At 40.0% G+C, this 20973-nt stretch overlaps 1 protein-coding gene across 1 annotated transcript; it reads left to right on the top strand.

The window, feature by feature from the left end:
* Positions 1-215: 215 nt before the first annotated feature.
* FBXO33 (F-box protein 33) lies at positions 216-19795 on the top strand. The gene is made up of 4 exons (XM_075503228.1): positions 216-712; positions 7358-7468; positions 13059-13744; positions 17817-19795. Exons 1-4 carry the CDS (start codon positions 294-296, stop codon positions 18086-18088), a joined length of 1488 nt encoding a protein of 495 aa, XP_075359343.1. The 5' UTR covers positions 216-293; the 3' UTR covers positions 18089-19795.
* The last annotated feature ends 1178 nt before the right edge of the window (positions 19796-20973 follow it).

The raw sequence follows: 20973 nt of genomic DNA, 5'->3' as shown, positions 1-20973 counted from the left end.
GGGCCCACGCGGCGCCGCGCGGGCGCGGGGTCCAGCCCACCTCCCCCCCCCCCCCCCCCCCCGAGCCCCTCCCCGCCGCGCTGGGCGGTGGTAGGGCCCGCTCCGCCCCTCGTCCCCCCCGGCGGCGGCGCGGGTGGTGCGTCCCGGCAGCAGCCGCGTCCCGGCCGGCGCCCGCCCCCTCCGCCTTGTCATTGATGTTGTTGTTTTTGTCGCAGGAGCCGGAGGCGAGGCCGGGGCCGCCGCCGCCTGTGGCCGCCGCAGCAGCAGCAGCGGGGCTCGGGCCGGCGCCAGGCATGTCGGTGTGCGGGGAGGCGGTGGGCGCCGGCTCCCTGCCCAGCGAGCTGGTGGTCCACATCTTCTCCTTCCTGGCGGGCCCCGACCGGCTGCGGGCCTCGGCCGCCTGCTCGCACTGGCGGGAGTGCCTCTTCTACCCGGCCCTCTGGCCGCGCCTCCGCCTCAGCCTCCGCGTCTCGCCGGCCGAGCGCCCGCGCCTCGAGTTCCTCATGCGCAAGTGCGGCTGGTTCGTCCGTGAGCTCCGCGTACAGTTCGCCGCCGACAACTACCCCAGCGGCGGAGGGGGGGCGGCGGCGGGCGAGGGCGCCGCGGCGGCGAGCGACGGGGAGGCGCCGCCGCTGTGCCCGCGCTGGCTCGACCTGCTGAGGACCTACCTGGAGCTGGTGCTCTGCGTCCTGAGCAGCGTCCGCAACAACAGGTACCGCCGCCGGGCCGAGCCTGGGCGGGGGGGGGAGAGGGCCGCGCCTCGCCCGGCGGGAGCGTGAGGGGAGGCGGCGCGGGCAGCCCCGCGGGGGTGCTGGGCGGGCGGGCGGGCGGGCGGAGCCCCGAAGCCCCCCTGAGCCGCGCGGGGCCGGGGTCCGGCCGTCCCGTCCGCTTCCGCTGCCGGCAACGGCGCCTGTGGGTGACCCGCGGCGGCCGGTTCCTGCCGGAGCTGTGCCTCTGGAGCCCCGGGAGCGGGGAGAGACCCGCGCAGCCGGCTTGGGTAGCCCCGTGGGTGTTTCTGCGGTTGCGAGTTGAGCAGAAACGGAGGCGCACTGCTTCAAACTACCTGGTTTTTATCATATTCTGTAGTTTGATGGAGAGTATAAACGCAGACGCGTAGCTGGCAAGCGGCTAGTCAATATGCAAAAGAGGTATAGCTGCAATAACAAAAACTTCTTCGTGCTTTTGAAGGAAGGGGGAATGCAGCTCGGATGGAGCGAGTGAGAGCTGGGAGTTCTCACTTTAACATATAAGCCTCCTGCAGACAGGCTTTAGACCTCTTATACATGACGGAAAAATAATTAATGTCATGAGAAATTAGTAGGGGGGGTTAAATTATAGCACTGGTGTTTTTCTGGAGGGAGAGGGATGGAGTACTGCCCCGATAAAATACTTCCACCTTTCTAGCTGTGAGGGGTTTTGCCGTTGAAAAGCTGAGCTTTCATGCCAGCTCTCGTGTTACCTGCTAAATTGAGATTTGACTCAGTTTTAACTAGGAGGAGGTTTTTATGTTTGTTTATTGAAAAAATAGTTCAGACGTAGGACTTTCTTGACCAAATTGAATTTAAAGGATAGAAATCTTTTCCTGCGGTTTGGACTTCTGATGTGTTTAGATCCTGCTTTTTCACAGACTTACTTTGGCAGATTAGATAATTCCCTTAGGTTGGAGGTCTTTAAAATGAAAATACTTGCATTCTTTTTACCATGTGTGGGTGTGATCAAGATAAATATCTTTTTAAAAATACAATAATGAGATATCCTAATATATGGCCTCTAGTCAGCACCTAGAACAGGAAAGCAAGGATATTACAGTTAGGTTTGGAAAGCCATGCAGATTTTAGGATAGGAAGTGGTTCGTATTATTTCCCCTCTGTGTGCATATAGCTTTTACTGTCAAGAAAAAAAAAAGCTGCGAGTATTTCAGAGTATCTTTAGGATGAATTAAACCTTGTGGATGGCCTTTGGAGAACTGTCTGCAACTGAATCGTGGTCTGATCACCACCCCTCTTTGATTCTGGAGGGATTAGAGAGTAGTTTGAGGCCTTCCTTGCTTCTTTATTTTGAATTGTAGCAAGAGAACTTTAAATGTAATTCCTCGTTGGTTTGAGATGAATGCAAATGTGGTGTGTGAAGTCTCACTTTCAATTCCTCTGCTCTGTTGTGCCCAGCAGGTACTTCCTGTGGTGCAACTGCGATGGCTGAGAGTTACAAACCTTACTTCTGAAAAAGGCTCATTGGTCCCAGCTCACCTTTATCTTAATTTATTTTTTGCCCTGTGAATCCTCGGTGTGCGAATCATGATCATCTGTCTTGATCGGTCTTCCCTTGCCTTTAAGGAGCTTTCACTTAACTTTGAATCTTTGGGAAATCCAGCTAATGTCATAAGTGGAAAAAATGTTGAAGTGATGTTGGTGATTATCTGATCTGAGACAAATATCACTATACAGACTTGGAATTTTAAAATAAATAATATCTGCAGGAGATGTTGCCTGGGGGTTTCGTTGGAAAAACTAGAATGCTTTTTTTTTTTTTTCCTCTGTCTCACTTAAATATGAGGCTGTCAAAAGGAAATGTGTCATGAGAAGGCTTTTGGTACACTTTTTCTTTTGAAAAAGACTCATTCTCCATGGCCTTATCTGAAACTTGTGCAAGGACACTTGCTTTCTAAAGTTTTTTATACAGATTCTGTATGCACAGTGTGGCTCAGGACTGCAGTAAAATACTATGTAGAAGTAGTTGTTTCTCCAGTACCTGTTCTCTGGTAGGTTAGTATAATTTCAGTGGTAAGCCAGAGGTGAAAAGTTAACAAATTTGATAGCATTTTGCATTACTGTACTTTCTTGCTATCTTCAAATCATTTGCATGCTGCTCTTTTGTTTTGAAATTAATAATATATGCCTGGGGAGCACAGGGTACCTGGTTATTACAGCAGGCTTTTTTTTAATGAGCATTTAAAAAAATTGGGGGGGGGGGGGTGTACATTAAACACTTGACCTTTTATTCAGGTTTACTTTCTGAATAGACTCCCTTTTTCCCTTGAACAAAGTTTTTAATTTATTTTGATGTATTTTTTTCTTGCAAGGTAACTACCAATAACTGATTAGTTTGCATGTAGAACATTGGTTTTTAGCTCTTTAAGTAGAGTTTTGAGATTGAAATAAAGTGGGAAGGAGCATTAACATATGCCAAATTGTTATTTAGTTCTTACTATGACCGCATGTCTAAACCGGAGGCATTGTCACCTGCCTGATGCTCAGTTTTGCCTGAGGAATGACTGCAGTCCAGTCACTTTCTCTGCTTCTGTTTATGCATCTGTAACTCAAGGATAATTAATAATTCCTTCTTGTTTTTGCTGTATGTCGTTGTACATGGGATAGCTATTGTAATTTCCAAAATAATGGAAACAGCAGTGTTTTTAACTTCTCCAGTGGCTGAATCACTGTAAATGCATTCCTTTTGGAATTAAATATAAAACAGGATGGTTCTTTCATAACTCCTGTCAGCCCTTATGATAGCTTTTTGGCAGAGAAGTTCAAAGAACTTCCATCTTACACTTCAGAACTGGAGAGGAAGAAATCTACTTTGGTGAAATGGTATGCTGTTTCTTAACTGCATAATCTTGTTGTAGGCTTTTAAATCTATTATTAAACAATACAGTAACAACCCCCCTCCTTGCAGGAAAAAAAAAATGTACTTCAGATGGCTCTAGAATTCCTTGAGGATTTACAGTACTGCAGGACCTAAGAAAAGTAATGACTGAAAGTAATGCAATTTCTGGATGCCCTCTTGGGTAGAGTAGAATGATGTGTATTTTTGCTAATAAAAGCATTTTCTGTACAACATAAAATTGCCAATTTCTAAGCAAATCTGCATGTTAAGTCTCTAGAAAAATATTTCGGAGCAACCTTTGCTAATTCTGATGGAATTAAGGAAATAACTACTTGTCCGCAACTTGGTTTAAAAACAACTGATAATATTATGACAAGTATTACTGCTGGCAGCCAGTTATCATCCAAAAAGGTACATTCTAGGTCTGCCTCATATTTGAGGTAGAGCTCAAGTCACCACAAATTTTATTTTGCGGGTGGCAGCATATTACTCCCAAAATACTGCTTTAATAGCACTGGGACCATGATGAGCTCTAAAAATCTAGAATTTATTTAATTAAATGGTAGTAAAGTAGCATTTATAGTGATCTGTAACTTTTCTATAAGCTGTTATGTTTATGACAGTAAATGAAGCAAAATAACAAAGTATATTATTGTTTAAACAGTTGATGTTCTACTTCCTATTTAAAAAAAAAGGGGGGGGGCAGGTGGGAATAATGTTCTGTAGCAATATCAGGATGGACAAGTTGCTTCTTGGTGGCTCTTAAGAGATCTGTGCCTTCCCAAATAGATCTTTCAAAACTAAGTCCTGGAAGGCAGGTGGGAGAGCGACAAACTTTCTGTGAGTTATTTCAGTGCATACAGTAGCTAATAAGCATTCAGTGGGAAAATTCTGTGTTCTTTTATGTAAGTCTGAAATCCTGAAGTATGGTCTCTCGTCTAGCTGCTCACAAAGGAAGATAGGAAGGTAGTGATTTCCCCCCTGCCCCTCCCCTTTCCTCTGCAGTACGTTAATTTGTGAGAGTTGTTTGATCTTTGCTGTGGAAACAAAAATGCAGATTATAGTAAAACTGTGGTATCTTGAAGTATGGTATCTATCTTGGAGTTGCCAAAAATTGGTGAATCGCTCAAAACAGTAGACTTGCATCTGTATTTGAGGTTTTCTAATGACTCTCTTCTATTGGTCTGAGCAGGCAGCTGAAACTGGCTAAAACTAGTATAATAATACAATATGAGCCTTACCACTTTGTTCATGTTGAACGTAAGCAAGGCCATTTTGTTATTTTTTCATTGGGTGTTCAAAAAGACCGACCAAAACTGAAGATGGAGCTTAGTAAGAAGCTTATTACTTTTAGTACGCTTTTTGAGCTAGTGGAAAATAAATGGTTTAGAAATCCCCCCAAAACACGTGTTTTTCCCCAGCTGTGTGTATAGGTAGTACATAGGATTAAGATGCCATTATGACTTTTAGCAAAAGATGACAATTGTAAATAATTTTATTTAAATAGCAGTCACTTTACTAACTCTCTAAAATAAAGATGAAATGTGAGCTGAATGCCATAGACATTATATGACACTGCAAATAGTAGCAAAAATCTAATATTGTGTTGAACTGTGATCAGATTTGCTGATGGTAATAACTGTGCTGTGAATGGAAAAATAATTGGATGTTTTCATTGCATAAGTTTTGAGGCGGAGAAATTTTCCGTGAGACTCTGTGGCACATGAAATGGGAGTAAAATAGATGTAGTAAAATTGTGTGGGATACTAGTAAGTAGTGTTTCATGTGTCCTTTAGTTCAGTGGCTCTAAAATTAATACCTGCCTACAGTAGCATTCACTGGGGGTATGAGTAGCACAAAACAAGACCCATGTGTGATGTGAATATGCAGGTGATTCAAAATTGTTCTGAAGATTGCATTTTGTCTCTTAGCTCTCAGAATTAAGTCACCGAGATCAGAAGATAAAAGCTTAATTATAGCATTGGCTGTGAACACTGCCTTTCACACCAGGTGGAGGTTTCTGCTGCTTTCCCTGTCATACCAGACTCTCTCTTACAGCTTTTGAGGAAAGGAGAGCCCAAAATACTCTCGGTGGTGGTGCCAGTGTCTTCAGATTTCCCTGCCAAGCTTATTCAGTATGATCAGGCATTGTCTTAGTCTGTCTTATAGAATATTGAGCATGTAGTCAGGGCTCGGTTTATATTAACATAGCATCAGTACAGTAGTCCTGTATTTAAAAGAGTAAATATTAAATTGTTAGAATTTCTGAAACGGTTGTAAGATCTAGGTATTTTTCTCCAGTATTTGTCTGACTTGGTATGAAGCTTGTGGATCTTGCTATTAAGTTCTTCACCTATAGAAGAAAAGTAGCAGGTGCAACAGTGGATAGATTTCAGGAAACTAGTGCATGGTTATGGAATACAGGAACTTCAAAACAGGTAAACCATGAGTTATGGTAGATGCCAGTTACGGACTGCAATTCGTACTTACTTAAAAGATTTAAAAGGTGACTACTTGATACTCCCCACCCCCCACCCCGGTAGAATATCAGCTCATACTGTGGAGGTTAGCGAACTGGCACCAGAGCTTCCCTATGCTTTGAGCATTGTAATTGTGTTGCATTTTCCTCGAAGCTGATCTGAAATATTAGCATATGATTTGTAAGCCAGCAGAAATAAAGATTTATGTAACTCACTTAATTGTCAGCTACAGATTAATTGGCATCTACTGTTTAAGATTAATTTAACTCGTATCCATTTGTGATGAAACTGGAGTTTCTGCCATGTTAATTATCAAGTGCAGGCTAGTCCTTGCATGTTAGAAGTAAATCTAATTTACAGCATGTATAAATAAAAAAAAATGTTGACCTGAAACTTAGTCAGTTAAAAAAAATAAAACTCTTAAAAGTAAATGCCACACAGCTACTCTAAAACTGCAGTAATTTTCATACCTCTTGCTTGATCTTTTTTAGGAACAGAAAAGATGCAAGTCAGAGAAATAAACTGTACTAGGGAAAGGAAAACTGACCGTCTAGCACACAGTCGTGTACAGCATAAACGCAGAGCTGCTTCTTTCACTTCTTTTTAGGTATCCCTTTTAAAAATTAAAATTATGTATCATGGTGGGCCACTGAACCTTTTCTGGTCACTGACGGGAAATATTAGAACAGCTTCCCGTACTTTGATATAACAGAAATTAGACACTGATTAGGGTGTGGGGAGCTTTCATTTTTCCTGTTGGAGGTTTGTGTTGCCTCAATTGAGGCAGGTTTGGGTTCCCATTTGTAACCCAGCTGCAATACGCAAGTGCTCAGACAGGGTTGTTTGTGGTTGTGTTCTACTTGGGCATTAAATGCAGTGTTAAATGTTAAAAGGAATAGGTATTTGATGTATTCATCTGTGACGCTTAACACACATGTTCCAAGGATTAAGAAATGCATGAAAGCACTGCTAAAAGTTTTCTTTATGGCACTGGCCTGCTGAAAACACTCTTCTGGTGACTGAAAACTGACATTTGCTTTTACAGCTGGATTCAGCAGCTTGTGTAGTCCTCTTCCCCTTTATACTCAGTCTTGTTTTCTGTAGTTCCATATGTGCCTGTATTCCAGGACAGTAGGATGTTTCCCAAAACAGACTACATGTTCCATGTAATAATAATGTGTCCTTATTGCCTGTGTTTGTCTTATCCAGAATGATTCCTCACAGTGTTTTAATTTTGTGTACAGATTCCTTTTTATTTTGTCGTTTCATAGGAACCTCCAGAAGTTAAGTCTCTTTGGGGATATAAGCATTCTGCAGCAACATGGAAGTATATCAAATACATACCTCGGCAAGGTTGACCCTGATGGCAAGAAGATTAAACAGTAAGTTATATTTGTAAATTATCAAATATATTAATAAAAAGAGGTAACAGAACACAGATTTTCATGCCTGAAATACATGACTGAGAAAGCTTTAAGTTTTTTAATAGGATGAGAATTAAATTGAGTTGATTTCTGTTCCTACTATTTACATGAAGTAGTCTGGTTTTGTGACACCCCCCCCCTTCTCAGCAGGGTGAGAATCCTCTCTTTCCTCTTTTCATTGTGTTCTAGAAACAATATTATGTTAATGGCACAAAAAGGGAGGAGGGATGGGGGGTTGTTACCAGCACCTCTACTATTGCTGTACATGAAAAAATTAGAAAAGGAAGTGGTGTGTTGTATTTCACAAGAATTGAGGACATATAGCAAGTAAACTTGAAAGAGAATGTAAACACAAACAACTTATTTCAAGTTGCATATCAAAACTAGGTTCCGTATTTGCAGAATTCGTGGAAGATCATAGCTCACAATGTGCTTTTTAGTTCAAAAGTGTATTTTAGTTTGCCATAATTACATTATGGTACAGTCCTGAATGCTTATAATCAGAATAGCTAGTTGTTCTTCTTTGGAAAAGGTTAAATACAGTGTAAAAAAACTACTGACTTGTGGAATAAATTACCACAGAGGGAGTGATGCTAAGTTAACTATTTTAGCAGTTCTGCTAAAACTTTCCATATAGATAAAACCATGATTTATCTGGCATCAAATGAATACCATAATTTTAATTAGTGTCAGTTTAAACATCTTTCTCCCAGTAGCTTGGGAGTGGAGTAAGTACAGCCACTCTAGATCTTTACAATTTTTTAGAGTGGTTTTAAGACTAGTGTAGGTATATTATCAGATCAGTGTGTGTATGTGACCACAACCATCAAACTAAACGTTTGGTCCTGACTTAAGTTTGCAAAACAGTGCAAATACAGATGTGTGTCACATACTGTGTCTTTGTCATCCATTGTGCTTAGAATGCAAAACTTAGAGTAATTTGGGATTCCATTTAACACGTACTGTAGTGCTGTGTGCAGGTAAAAGGCTGATTTGGTGAAAGTTCCTTCTTTTTTTTCATATCCTTTGTTGTGAAAACATAAATATATAATCAAATCTTTGCCAAGGGGCTTGAAGAGAGCCATCTAAGCAGATGTTTACTCAGCTGAGTGCATGGTTAAATGTTTCTTCAAACAAATAACAAAAATAAATATGCACATTTCAGATCCATAAACCATTCAAAACTCATTATCTAATTTGAAGTTAGTCTTTTAGCTGAATATTGACCTTTGCACATTTTGGAATGAGCAAATAAATGCTACCTCTTTTTTGTCTGTTTGGTTTTGGTGGTTTTTTTTTTGCTAGAATAAAACAATGTATTTGGGACCTGCTAGTCCTTTTCTAAATTAAAGGAAAGCTGGCAGTGTTTTATTCAGTGTTCTCAAGTTCATCAGCAGTAGCTGCAGATTTACTTCAGGAAGTAAATCTTTATGGCTTCTTAGTCTTGTCTTTTGCTCGTGGGGTTTGCATCAGTTAAGTTGCAAAACATGGATACTGATAACTAACACTGAAAGATATTGAGCAGCCTTTGAAGACAGCATTATTGGTAGTTGTGGATTTTTGGAACCTGTATGGTGATAAACCTTACTAGGTGTTTCAGGAACTTCCTGCAATTAAAGCAGTCAGGGGAGAAAATGTGACACTTCCTTAAGTCCGTAGCATTGAGCTGGGTGTAACAGACTGTGGGTGAAATCTCAGCTAGCACAGAACCATTGGGATGCTCTCCCACGTTAAGACTCAGGGCTGTTCTGAGGGAGAGGCGGCTTCGGATTGTGTTTTCAAAAATGTACTTTTGCAGTGATCGGCATGGGTTTGTAATGCTTGTTCTTTTTCTGTATAGCATATGTGTCCCTGGTTACTTTCTAAAATTCTCTTTACAACTTAGTTCACTACTGGTGGGAAGCTCAGTGTAAACAAGACATTCGTCTTGAGTTGAACAAAGGGTAGTTGTTTAAAATTTTGGCTTTCTGAAATCTGCTTCCCATGATTGATCCGTGTGGTTCAGATAGTTTGGTTTCCAAAAGAATGAGTTTAGCCTCTGTTATTAAACAAAACATTTTGATTGATAGTCTTTAATTAAACAAACGGGCTCCATATGGACCTTAGTAATATGTTTGTTTCCTGTCTAGGGCCATCGATGTGCTTCAGTACTGGTCAGGACTGGTTTTTTTAGCTTAAACAGTAACTTAGCCTGTCTAGTCAGGCTTTGGTCTGTCCTCTGCCTGAAAGTGCCATTTGGGGCGTTAATTGCAAAAGTAACTTATTTTGAGGTTTTTATTTTTTAAATAGTTTGCTCTAGTATGATTTGTAGGTTTCAGGTTGATGGTAAACATCCCGTAATTGTTGCTTACAGGGAGCAAAGGGGACTGATTAAGTACGCTTGTTGAGGCATCACTGGGTGATGTTGCTGTCTTGCATGTGCTGAGCTCTGCTTATATTTTGTGTTCTACTCACTAAACCATGCTTAAATTTCAGTTTTATAAGAGAGCTTTTTTCTAACTTACACACGGTTATCTTAAATGTTGTACTATGTGCTAGGCAGTTGAAGTAAAAGTTAATATGATAATAAAGTAGGTATTAATTCCCAAGAATTCACCTAATGCGTCTAAATTCCTAGAACACAGTTCAAACTATTTTTGCAAACTCCAGTTAGATGCAGTCTGCTTATGAAAAATAGGATGTGCATAAGAATTTGCAGGGGAGGAAAAACCCCTGTTAGGGTGTTGAAAAATTTATTTGAAATATGTTAAAACTAATGGCACGTGGTTTATATTGTACTTCCTGTCTGGCCTTATATAAAGCAGGTATTGAAAACAATCCAAAAGTGATCACTATTAAATATTCTCTATTGACATGTTTGATCTCTTTTTGTTAAATTGGCAAAGAACTGGGGGAAGGTGGCTGGAATGTTTTTTTAGGACCTACAGGCTGGTAGGCTATCAGCACAAATCTAAATACTTGTATAAATACTTGGGTGCTTGCACTAAAAAGTTGATGTGTAGATAGCATTAAATCAGTATCTCTCTTTTTAGAGGTTACTTAGTGCAGTTCCCACAGGGGAGGAAACCCACCCAACAGCTGCAGAGTTCTGTATCATATTTCTTTTCATTAAGTTTTGTGAGTACTAGAAGAGTACTCTTCTAAGCTTAGATGTTTAAGTTGTATCAGAAGCACAATTTAAACAGATTTTTAGTGCAGTGAGGTATATAGATGGTAGTATTCTACCGAGCATCTCAAAATTGATTTGTCATCTTTTCAGTTGTTCTGTAAAATATTCCAAGCACTTTTAAGAGTGACTACTTGGACTATTAAAAACCAAATTCTACCATTGCTGCAACCATTACAGCACCTTTCATAGATGTGTATGGTGAGAGTGGGGAGGGAAGAGTCTTTGTTCATGGGCAGAAATTAGAGAGGTTGCTGTGGTAGAACCTTTTTCCTTGGGGGATTCTCAGAGAATCTGCCTTCAATTTAAGCATTGGCAGGAATAATTATGAAACAAACATTGCCAGGATCAAACAGAGCTCATCTGAACAGTAAAATAATTTAGGAATAAAATAGCAAAACTACACTATCTGTGACTTTTGACCTGTTGTTTAAAACTGTTTAATTTGTGTCGCAGTTACCAGTCCTCTGTTTAAAAAAAATATTCAGAGAAGATCTGGAAGAACTGAAGTCTTTAAACCTGATGACTATACTAGGCAAAACCTTAGGAACTATTCTGAGGTGTATAATAGTTAAATACAATAACCACACGAACTTTTCCACTTACAAAGAGAAGTCAGGCCTTGCAAACCCAGTACATTCTTAGGAGAAGGAAGAAAGCACGTGCAGGCAAGGGGGAGGATGAATAAGGATTTGCAGAGGGAGAGGGTGAATAAGGATTGATCTTTTAACTTTCTTACAACAGAAGGATTATGGGGCATCAAAGGTAGTAGGTGACAGGGTCAGAGCAAGCAAGAAGAGGGGGGGAATCGTACTGCAGGGTTCTTTATTGTTGGATGTTACAGTTGCTAAAAGCTTACTTGGCTCAAAGAGGAGCCTGGATAAATTTGTAGAAGTGAGGTCTCTGAGGGTTACTAAATACAGAAAGTGACCTGTGGCTCAGGAGGTCTGAGTTACAAATTTTTGGAAACTAAGGAGATATTTGAGAAATATCCCTATATGCTTTCCTTGTTCTGTTGCACTTCTTAAGGTGTTAGTGTTTCTCTGCTGTCAGTCAGGATATTGGGCTAAATAAGCCTTTAATTTTGTCTGGACATTATCTCGATTGAAGATACATGGATGAGAATAATAACTTTGTAACATTGTTTTGCTTAGATGTATAAAGTATACAGATATTCATAACAATAAAGGAAAAAGTGTTCTGTGCAAAACATTACCTGAGTTGAGGCACAAAGATTTCTGCTAATTTTGTACTGGAGGTGCTTATGTCTTATTTCTTGGCGTTTCGTGGAACTGTCATAGCCTGGCTCAACTGCTTCCCTTAAATGTTTTTTCCTTCTGGCTAACCAGGGTTTGAGATCAAACTCTCATCTACACATGTGTCCTAGAATGTATATGCTCAAAGAACACTTGTCATTTGGGCAGGAGGACTCTTTTGGACCTTAGCAGCTGTGGGATGAAGACTGGAAAAATATTTATTTGGAAGAATTTTGTAGAGTTTGACTGTACTATTTGAATTTAGTATTCAAAATCTTATCTTAAAATACTTTTGTTGCCTTCCTGAATTAAATATCTAACTTAAAGAACATCCCTTCATTAAAAAAATAAAGGGATAGGAGGGGTGGGATGCATCAGAATAAGTGCAAAATAATCATGCGGCGTAATAAATGGCATGAGGATTGTGGCAGTGCCAGAATCATCTGGCACTGATAATCTGATATTGAAATGTTACCAGGTCCAAATTGTTTTGGTAAAACTTGAACCTGTTGACACTTGAAAATCCAGTTAGCTGTACGTTCAGAGTTATTTAAAGAATCTTCTTATATGTTTGTTCTTTACCCTTTAATGAGCAAAGTCAAACAAGTAGTTTCAGATCATTCTAACTTATGCTCAAAGTCAAGTTTCTACAACCTTTCATTGAAAATGACTTTTCTTTTCCATATTGAATTTGCAGTTCTGGAGAGGTTAGCAAATATGAAAAGCTGTTTTTAAAAACAAGAACCATGTTTTAAAAGCGTTACAGGTTTTCTTATTTGCATAACCTTAAAATGTATGTGGGAGGGTGTTAAATACGTGCTGAGAAATACATGAAATGAAGGTTCATAGTGTGCCACTGTTTTTGAAAGACAAAGTACATAATTTTTCTCAAGATAGTTTACAATTTTAACCTTTTAAGTGCAGTGAAGATTAAGTTTCTGTGGGAGGTCTGCAGAGTCAGGTTCTAACATTTGTAGTTCACAAGAACCATAATAATAGCGCCTTTCTGCAGAATAAGGCCATAAATGAAAGAAGAAGAATTCTTGAATAAAAAAATAGAATGGTATGCAGTTGGTAAGACTAAACTATGTTTAATAGGATCATTGTCTGTTTTGTTTACTTGCAGAATACAACAGCTGTTTGAAGAGATACTAGGCAATAGCAGGCAATTGAAATGGCTGTCTTGTGGGTTTATGCTGCAAATAGTAACTCCCACATCATTGTCCTCCTTGTCAAACCCCATAGCCAACACCATGGAACATCTGAGCTTATTGGACAACCACATCCCTGGTAATACCACTCTTATCACTGCGGTTGAATTGGAGCGCTTTGTGAATCTGCGTTCGCTCGCTTTGGATTTCTGTGATTTTACAGCTGAAATGGCAAGAGTCCTGGCTGACAGCAACCATGTGCCTTTGCATCGACTGTCTCTACTGGTCCACAGTGTTTCCATAATGCACAAGTCATTGGACAGTATGCCAGAAGATGAGAATTGGAAGGCGCTGACTCGCAACAGCACTAATCTTCGGGTCTATATAATGGCTTTTGATGTCAAGAGTGATGATATGTTAAGGATTCTTAAGCCCAGTATCCCCCTAGAGAGGATTCACTTTGACAGCTACATCACTTGTGTTTCAGGGGCTGTTGTTGACCTCATATCCAGGCAGTATGACAAGTTCCTCACTCATTTTATACTAATGAATGATGTGATAGATATGTCTGGCTTCCCAGATCTTAGCGACAACCGGAATGAAGATCCACTTGTCTTATTAGCCTGGAGGTGCACAAGACTGTCTCTCCTAGCTGTTCATGGTAGGTAATATATTGCACGGGCGTAGTATGTGACTTTGAAATACTTAGAACACTTCAGCCTTTCTAATCATAAATGTATTTTAGTGGAGTGGTGTTCAAAAGTCTGCTGCACGGTTGCTGTACACGCTGTTGTACCTTATACTGGTATTTTTGTGTTTGAAAATAGGAAGGTGTTTATTGTGTATGAGTTCTAAACATACTTTAGCTTAGTAACTTCTATTGAGAAGTCACATAGGATTTTATTAGACTGCTCACAGAAATGAGGATAACTGAGAACTGAGCATTCCAGGAGGCTTATCCTGAAAGTGGTCTGCACTGTGCAAGTTCCACCAAGTGGCTGGTTATGTGAACATGAACACTGAAAACATTTGCTGTTTTACTGTGACCTCATATGCTGGCAAGATTAGATGATTGTGCTTCCTGTTTGTACATAACACGGGTTAAGTGCCCCAAGGCTGAGGGGAGGAAGTCTGTTACCAGTTTGGTAAGACTTTGCCAGCAGATGAAGGCTGAAAAATATAATGTGGAAGAGGTTGCCTCGCTGAGTGCATTGGTTTCACCAGTAATACTAGAGCTAGGTTTATGCCACCTATTTATTTGCCATATAATTGCAAATTTAAAAAAAGTGTGCATTTGTATTCAGCTCTGTCATCAGTACAGCACTTGCTAGAAGTTACAGTTGTTTGGCAAATTTTAAGACACCTGAAACTGAAATAATGCAGAATAGTTCTTTTTGTTTGTGCTGGAATCAGCTTACCAAGACCAAGTTTGCCGGTGCATGAAGGAGTTAAGTGATGACTCTGTATTGTGTTGCATAAGACTTGAATGCCTGTTTCCTCTGACTGCTTTGAGGGGAGTAAATCTCCAGTCATTCAGCATAAACAGGAGAGACCTTCAGCAGTGAAGGTTGTACATTCAGATTTCCTTCAGCTGAAGTCAGAAGGTCCTGCTATATTTGCTAGAAAAAGTTTTTCCACTGTCTTCTACTGAAAAATCTTGGGGGGGGGGGGGGGCAATTCAGCTGCCTCTCCTTTGTAGTTTCCAGGTCTGACAGATTTTGGATACTGGCACATGACCTTACCACTCTAAATGTGGATTTTAGCAGTTTCTTTTAACATTTGGATACAAGTTTGAGGACCTTTAAAAAAAAAAAAATTAATTATGTGTTACCTTAAATTATCCTCCTACTACAGGGAAGTCCTCTGGTATATTATCTAAACTTAAAAAGATGGTAAAATAGCTGAACATAAGCTAGCATAAGTATCATTTAATATCAGCACATGCCTATTCAGTAGAAGGTATTACTCTGTGCAGAGCATTGGGAAAGCAAACACCACCTACAATTCTGTCTAGCAAATGGTTGTTGCTGCATCTTCTTTCTTTGGAGACATGCTGTGTATACCTGGGGGAGAGAATGGCCAAATATCACCCTTGCTCTGACGTTGGGATTCAGATTCTTTCGCCTTCTTTTTTCCCCTCCTTCCAGCAGAAGCTAGCTAAGCTGCTTATAAATGCCTCCTGATCTTTTCTAAGCTGTGAATATGACTTCTCTGGTCTATAGCGTAAGCATCTTTCTTCTAGGTTGCTAGAGTAGCAACTGTGAGAAGAACATGGCTAGGAAGAAAGATCTAGAACACTGTGATACTTCAGTACAGCGTCTTAGCCTCAAGCTTGTATTTTCTGAGGTTTACCAAATAATGGCTTCTGGCTCCACTTGTCATATTCTTCATGATACTCTCAAGCTTTCTTCAGGAAAAAATGGTGGTTTTGTTCAAGGTGCCATAATTTGCTTTAGATGTAAGTGCTCAGGGTTCTTCTCCTGTCTCCTGAAGTGGTTATTCTTCAGTTTCCAATACGTCTCAGGATTTTTGGTTTTCCCTCTTTTGCTATTAGTTTGCCCCGAAAAGCCTTTGATTACATATAGTTTTGGCTGCTACTTGTCACTGACCAAAAGAGGAGGGGGAAAATATATCCTAAGGACACTCTTAGGTGCCTTGAGATTCTCTTCTGTCTTTTGTTGGAAGTCATACCATCTCTCCACCAAGGTAGCATCTTAAGGAGCAGAGGAAAGCTGATTGAAGGATATTAAATACATTTTTGCAGAATGAAGGAAGGGTGTGAATAGTGTGTGGTTGTTTGGGATGGGATGGGGGCTGAAGCCTTTCGGGGTTTTTTTTTTCTTTTTTTCTGCCCTCCTCCTTAAGAGAAGGACACTTCATGTGGATTTTCAAGACTTTGCATTGTAAACATACTGTATTACCTATAAGACTCTCAGTTTTATTCTGTCCCTGAGCAAAACTAAAGCTGAAATGTTTACTAGCAAGGAAAAACAAATTATGGTGTGCCCATGGTGAATTTGTTGTGCAGTGATACTTGTAATGAAGTGATCATTCCCTGTTACCTCTGAATACTTAGCTGGGCAGAGGCTTTTTGGCTGCTGGAAGGTTACTGAGAAACTTCAGGCAAAACTTGTGAAAGAGTTAATTTGAAATGAGATTAAGTTGAGAATAAGATGGTTGTTCCAGAGGATAGAGGATCTGACCGTAGAAAAGTTATAGCAAAAGCCATATACCTGAACCACAAGGATAGTACAGGGAACTTAACTGTAGTTGTTGTTCCCTTTATTGCACTTTCTGTCAGGGATTTCTTTAGTAAAGTTCCTTTATGATCAAGATAATGGGAAGGTGGTGTGAGCTCCTTCAAATCCTGATAGGGGAGTGTCATCATACAGGTGGAATTTCCATTGGGTTTAATGTCCTACAGCCTTATTGACAGCTTCATCTTCTGTGGACAGTTGTGCTGGAGGTGAAGTATCAGCAGATGAAAACTGGGGGAATTCATGCATTCCTAATGGTTAATACACCAGAAATGAGCCATACAGGTGTGTGCAGGTTTCTTTGTTGAAAACCTACCCTGAGCAAGATATTTACAGGAAGCCTTAGAGACAAACAGTAGGAAAAAGTAAAAGCAAATGAATGAAGAATTCTCCTTTCTTTATTACTTCGACATCAGTTTTCTTCATTCTTTAACTAGCTGTCTTACTTTGATACATTATGATGTAGAGCATGTTAACTGCATTGCCGACCAAACCACAGTTAGTCTTTATTTCTCAGCAGCTTAACTTTCCCAGTTCAAATACTGTGCAGACTGCAGCTTTACTTGGAATCTAACTAGGCATCTCACCAAGAGGCTTAGCACCTGTGAGAATGATGATGAAGGCAGAAATGAGCCTTTCCTTTTGCAATGGAAGGGCTGACTTGGCAGAACTCCCAAAAAGGGAAGTTCCCAGATCATCTGTGGTTTGCATCTGAATAAGGAGGAGCTCAGCATTTGCCTTAGCCAGGGTACAGAAAGCTAACAGGTAACTGGGGAGTAGGTGTTGTTAAAGAGGGATGCCTATATACATTAATGGGAAGAGAGGGAAGCTTTGTAATTATGTTTAATCTTAGATAGAATAACAAGATATATGTAGTTTGGGGGTTTTTTTGGTACTGGTGTGACCTATTTCCTGGAGAGGCTTCTGGTTTGTGTGTGGTGGGGTTTTTGTTTGGTTGGGTTGGGTTTTTTTGGTGGTTTTTTTTCTTTTTGTTTTTTTTTAAGTCTACCTCTAATGCAACAAAAGCAAACTTCAGATTTTTTTCTAGCACAAGCACAGTTTTAAAACAGTCCTTTTATACATTCACTTAAAATAATTGATTACTCACTTTTTTCATTCTATTTATTTATAGTACGAAGTAGATCACAGGAGGTTTGAAATTGTAGATGTAACTTAACTCAGAGTAAAGAAGTCCACTTTTCTACAAATGGTGAAAAAATTAGATCTGGAAAAACTTGGTCAAACTACCTGAAATCTTTTTGATACTTCCTTATCCAGAATATAAAATGGGTCTTTACCACTTGCAACCAAAAAAAAAAAAAAAAAAGGCTGTAGGGGGATTCTGCCAGACAGAAAATGACAAAATAGGTTGGGAAGGATGTTGAGATGCTCTGGTATTAAGTACTTCAGCAAAAAAATGCCTTGTAGCAAAATGACAGAGCAACTTTTCTTTTTTTTTTTTTTTTTTCCCCCTAGGTTACACAGTTTGGGCTCATAATCTTATTGCAATTGCTCGTCTTCGTGGCTCTGACCTGAAAGTTCTTGAAGTCACAGAAGAAAGCATTGATTTTGACCAAGGAGAACTGGCTGATCAGGATGTGGATCCAGTACACAATCTCATTGAGCAAGTATCTCTCGGATTGGGTCGACCTTGGCACGCAGTCATGGACATAGAGCTGCTCAGTGTCTTCACTGAGCCAACCCGTCACTTTTACAGAGAGATGCAAAGCTTCAGTGAAGGCATTTAGCTCCTTATTTACAATTCCTGTGGTTACATATGCAAGTAGGGTCCTATTATGTTTTTTTCAGTAGCGTGAATTAACCCCTTTTGTGCTGTGTTTAATCAGTATTAGCTATATAGAATTATATATGTGTATTCTACTTCTTGATCAAAGAACGTAGTCGGGTATTGGTTTAGAAGCTGAAAGTGGCAGTGTTTAGGGTTTTCACGGTTAATGGACTTGTCTACCAGACCTTACAGAGATACAGCCAAAGGCTGTCTGAGGTTGCCGGCTAACTTTACTTTTATTGAGTAACTGCATTTTGAATGATTTTACTATTATATCGGAGTTCTGTGCTCAGGAGCCAACTCTTTTTAATACCTATATCCATAGCCCAGTGGATTTCTATGCTGTCATTGTGTGCTTAATCTGGTAGCATGCGACTTAATAGGCTTAAAAGGAAGAGAAGTCTATCCAGGGCTGTTCATTGTAAGACTCTCACCTTGCTTTATTTCACGTGCAGATTCTGAAGCACGACTTAACTACCATTCTCAGCTTTTCTTAGCTGCTGAAACGCTAGCTTTTCAGGTACCTGCACTTACAGATTCACTCCATAAGCTGTAGTCTTTTGGATTCTTTGCAAACTCCTCCTCGTTTATTCTCATGTTCTGTCATCTTCCTTAAAAGTTAGCTTTGGGCCAAAGTTTAAAAGAAAATAACCGAGAATGTGCGCTCCGATGAGGTAAAAACATAACAGTGAAGACTTCAATACAAAGGTATACACCTGCAAACAAACATTAGTCGTGAAATCCCTAGCAACCAAGTCACTGGATTTTCTCTGTCAGCGCCTGTGTCAGCTGCCAAAGAATAGATTAAAAACGAAGAAGTGCCCACATGCTGGCAGGGGCAGGCCAACTTTTGGCCAGCCAGATACTGCTAGATTGTAATATATAAGGTCGAATTTCGACCTGTGGTACACAGCTGTGCTGTGGCTCAGTCAGCAACCTCAGAACTCTTAACAAACATGCACCTGTTTCACTGTGAATAGTGAATGTAAAGGAAGGAAAGGAAACAAATACAAAGCTTGTTCTATCACAGGTATGAGCTGCTATGATGCATGAAGAACATTCCATGAAGTATGTTTTAAAATCTTGTTATATCTGAGAGGCTTTAAAAGCCGATTTAACTGTTTCAGGGCAACCGCGGTACAGACGTGGTCTCTGTGAGACTTCCACCTGACCCCAGTTTTAAGTGGTACGAATGTTGTGCATTTAATGTTTAAAGGACAGTCTGCAATAATAAAGTAAGTGGCCAACGTGGGTGCCCAGCAGTGCTGAGACCTGGCTGCTATATTGTAAGCTTTGGAAAACACAATTTATGCAACAGATGTCCAGATATGATTCTATTTATGGAAAAAGTTTATATGTGTTTTACAAATGGTTTTACCATCTTATATTAAAATGACCTTTTGACAGGTGTGCGCTGTTTTGTCTCCAGTGAGCACATACCATGCGGATTTTATATGTACATCAGTAGAGTGAATCCACTGGCACAGTGTGTGTATATGCCAGATGTGGTGAGATTTTATCTTATAAATGTGATCAGATAAAAAAAAAAAAACTCCTGACAGAAAATGTAAGGAAACCAGCTGAATGTTTGAATTGATGACTGATGTTGTATGGTTTATGTTAAATGTATATTCTTTTAATCAATGAATAAAGCATTAAAAATTGATTGCTGTATAAAATATTTTATTGTATCAGCATGAACACTTTTAGAATTAAAACGCAACATCGTTCATAAGCTGTGTATAACTGGTAGCTCCCATTGTGTTTAGGTCAACAAAAGAGTCTAAAAGAAGTCGTACAGTATATTTTTTTTTTTCAATTTGGCTGAATTTTGTCAACATTTTTGGGGGGGTGGAGGAAGGGGAAGGATGCTTTGCTAAAGATCAGATTATCAGACCAGTTAGCACAAACAGTATATCCTGATATGACTTATTAGACTGATACAGTAAACTGTGGATTGTAGAATATAGAAGACTATTTTTGAGAAATTCCTGCATCCCTTGCAATTGCTTAAATCAAAACCTAATGTGCTCAAGAAAAATGTGTAGTACTTCTTTGGTGTCCCACTATTAAATAGATTATGAATACCTGCAATGCTTCAGTTTGACGTTTTATCCATACTCAAGAGTACGTAGCTGTGCATTCTGAATGAAAACTGGAAATGTCTGGTAAGCTGTCGAAGAGCTGCCATGCCCTGCAGTGGCTGATTGTGCTGTGAGAATTGTCGGAGTGGCTGTTCCGTGTGTGCGTGCCAAGCACGGATTTAATTTGAGCTTCTGAACTTCATTTTATGATAGTCCAAACCGCTACCAAGCATGAGTTGCGCTGCTTGTTGTTTAAGCAGTCTCCTAGATCTTCTCATTGGGGTATGCAAGATCATTTACCAACTTACTGAAGAGCTGCTGTGGGTAATAAAGATAAGGTAAATACAATTACAGCTTTTCATATTCCAGTGAAGAGAAATAACAGGACTTGGTCTCAGTGCCTTTCAGGGCTTGGCCTCAGGAGGGAGGTTTATGTAGCAGTGAAATCTGACGGTGATTGTTCAGCATCATCTGGGCCTTAAGTTTGGTCTTAAAGTGATCAAGATTTCTGGCTTTTTCTGTGCAACTTCCTGAAGAAAATGCTGCATCCTCTGGTTTAAACAGAGTTACAGGATGTTAATTTTATCTCGGGAGACTACTGTGTTTCTATGGATAACTGCCTTCCTTAGTGCAGTTGGGAAGTAACTTGTTTACCTTTCTGTTATATAAATGAGTTTCTCTTTTTAGTCTAACCTATTTTCTGCTTTGTTTTTAATTAACTTAATCTTGAAAGGTAAGATAAGGAGCTGGAGAAACAGAC

This window comes from Mycteria americana, chromosome 5 (genome assembly GCF_035582795.1).
Source record: "Mycteria americana isolate JAX WOST 10 ecotype Jacksonville Zoo and Gardens chromosome 5, USCA_MyAme_1.0, whole genome shotgun sequence".
In the NCBI taxonomy this organism is placed as follows: domain Eukaryota; kingdom Metazoa; phylum Chordata; class Aves; order Ciconiiformes; family Ciconiidae; genus Mycteria; species Mycteria americana.
The sequence above is the reverse complement of the archived record's forward strand: the minus strand, read 5'-3'. Positions and strand labels throughout refer to the sequence as shown.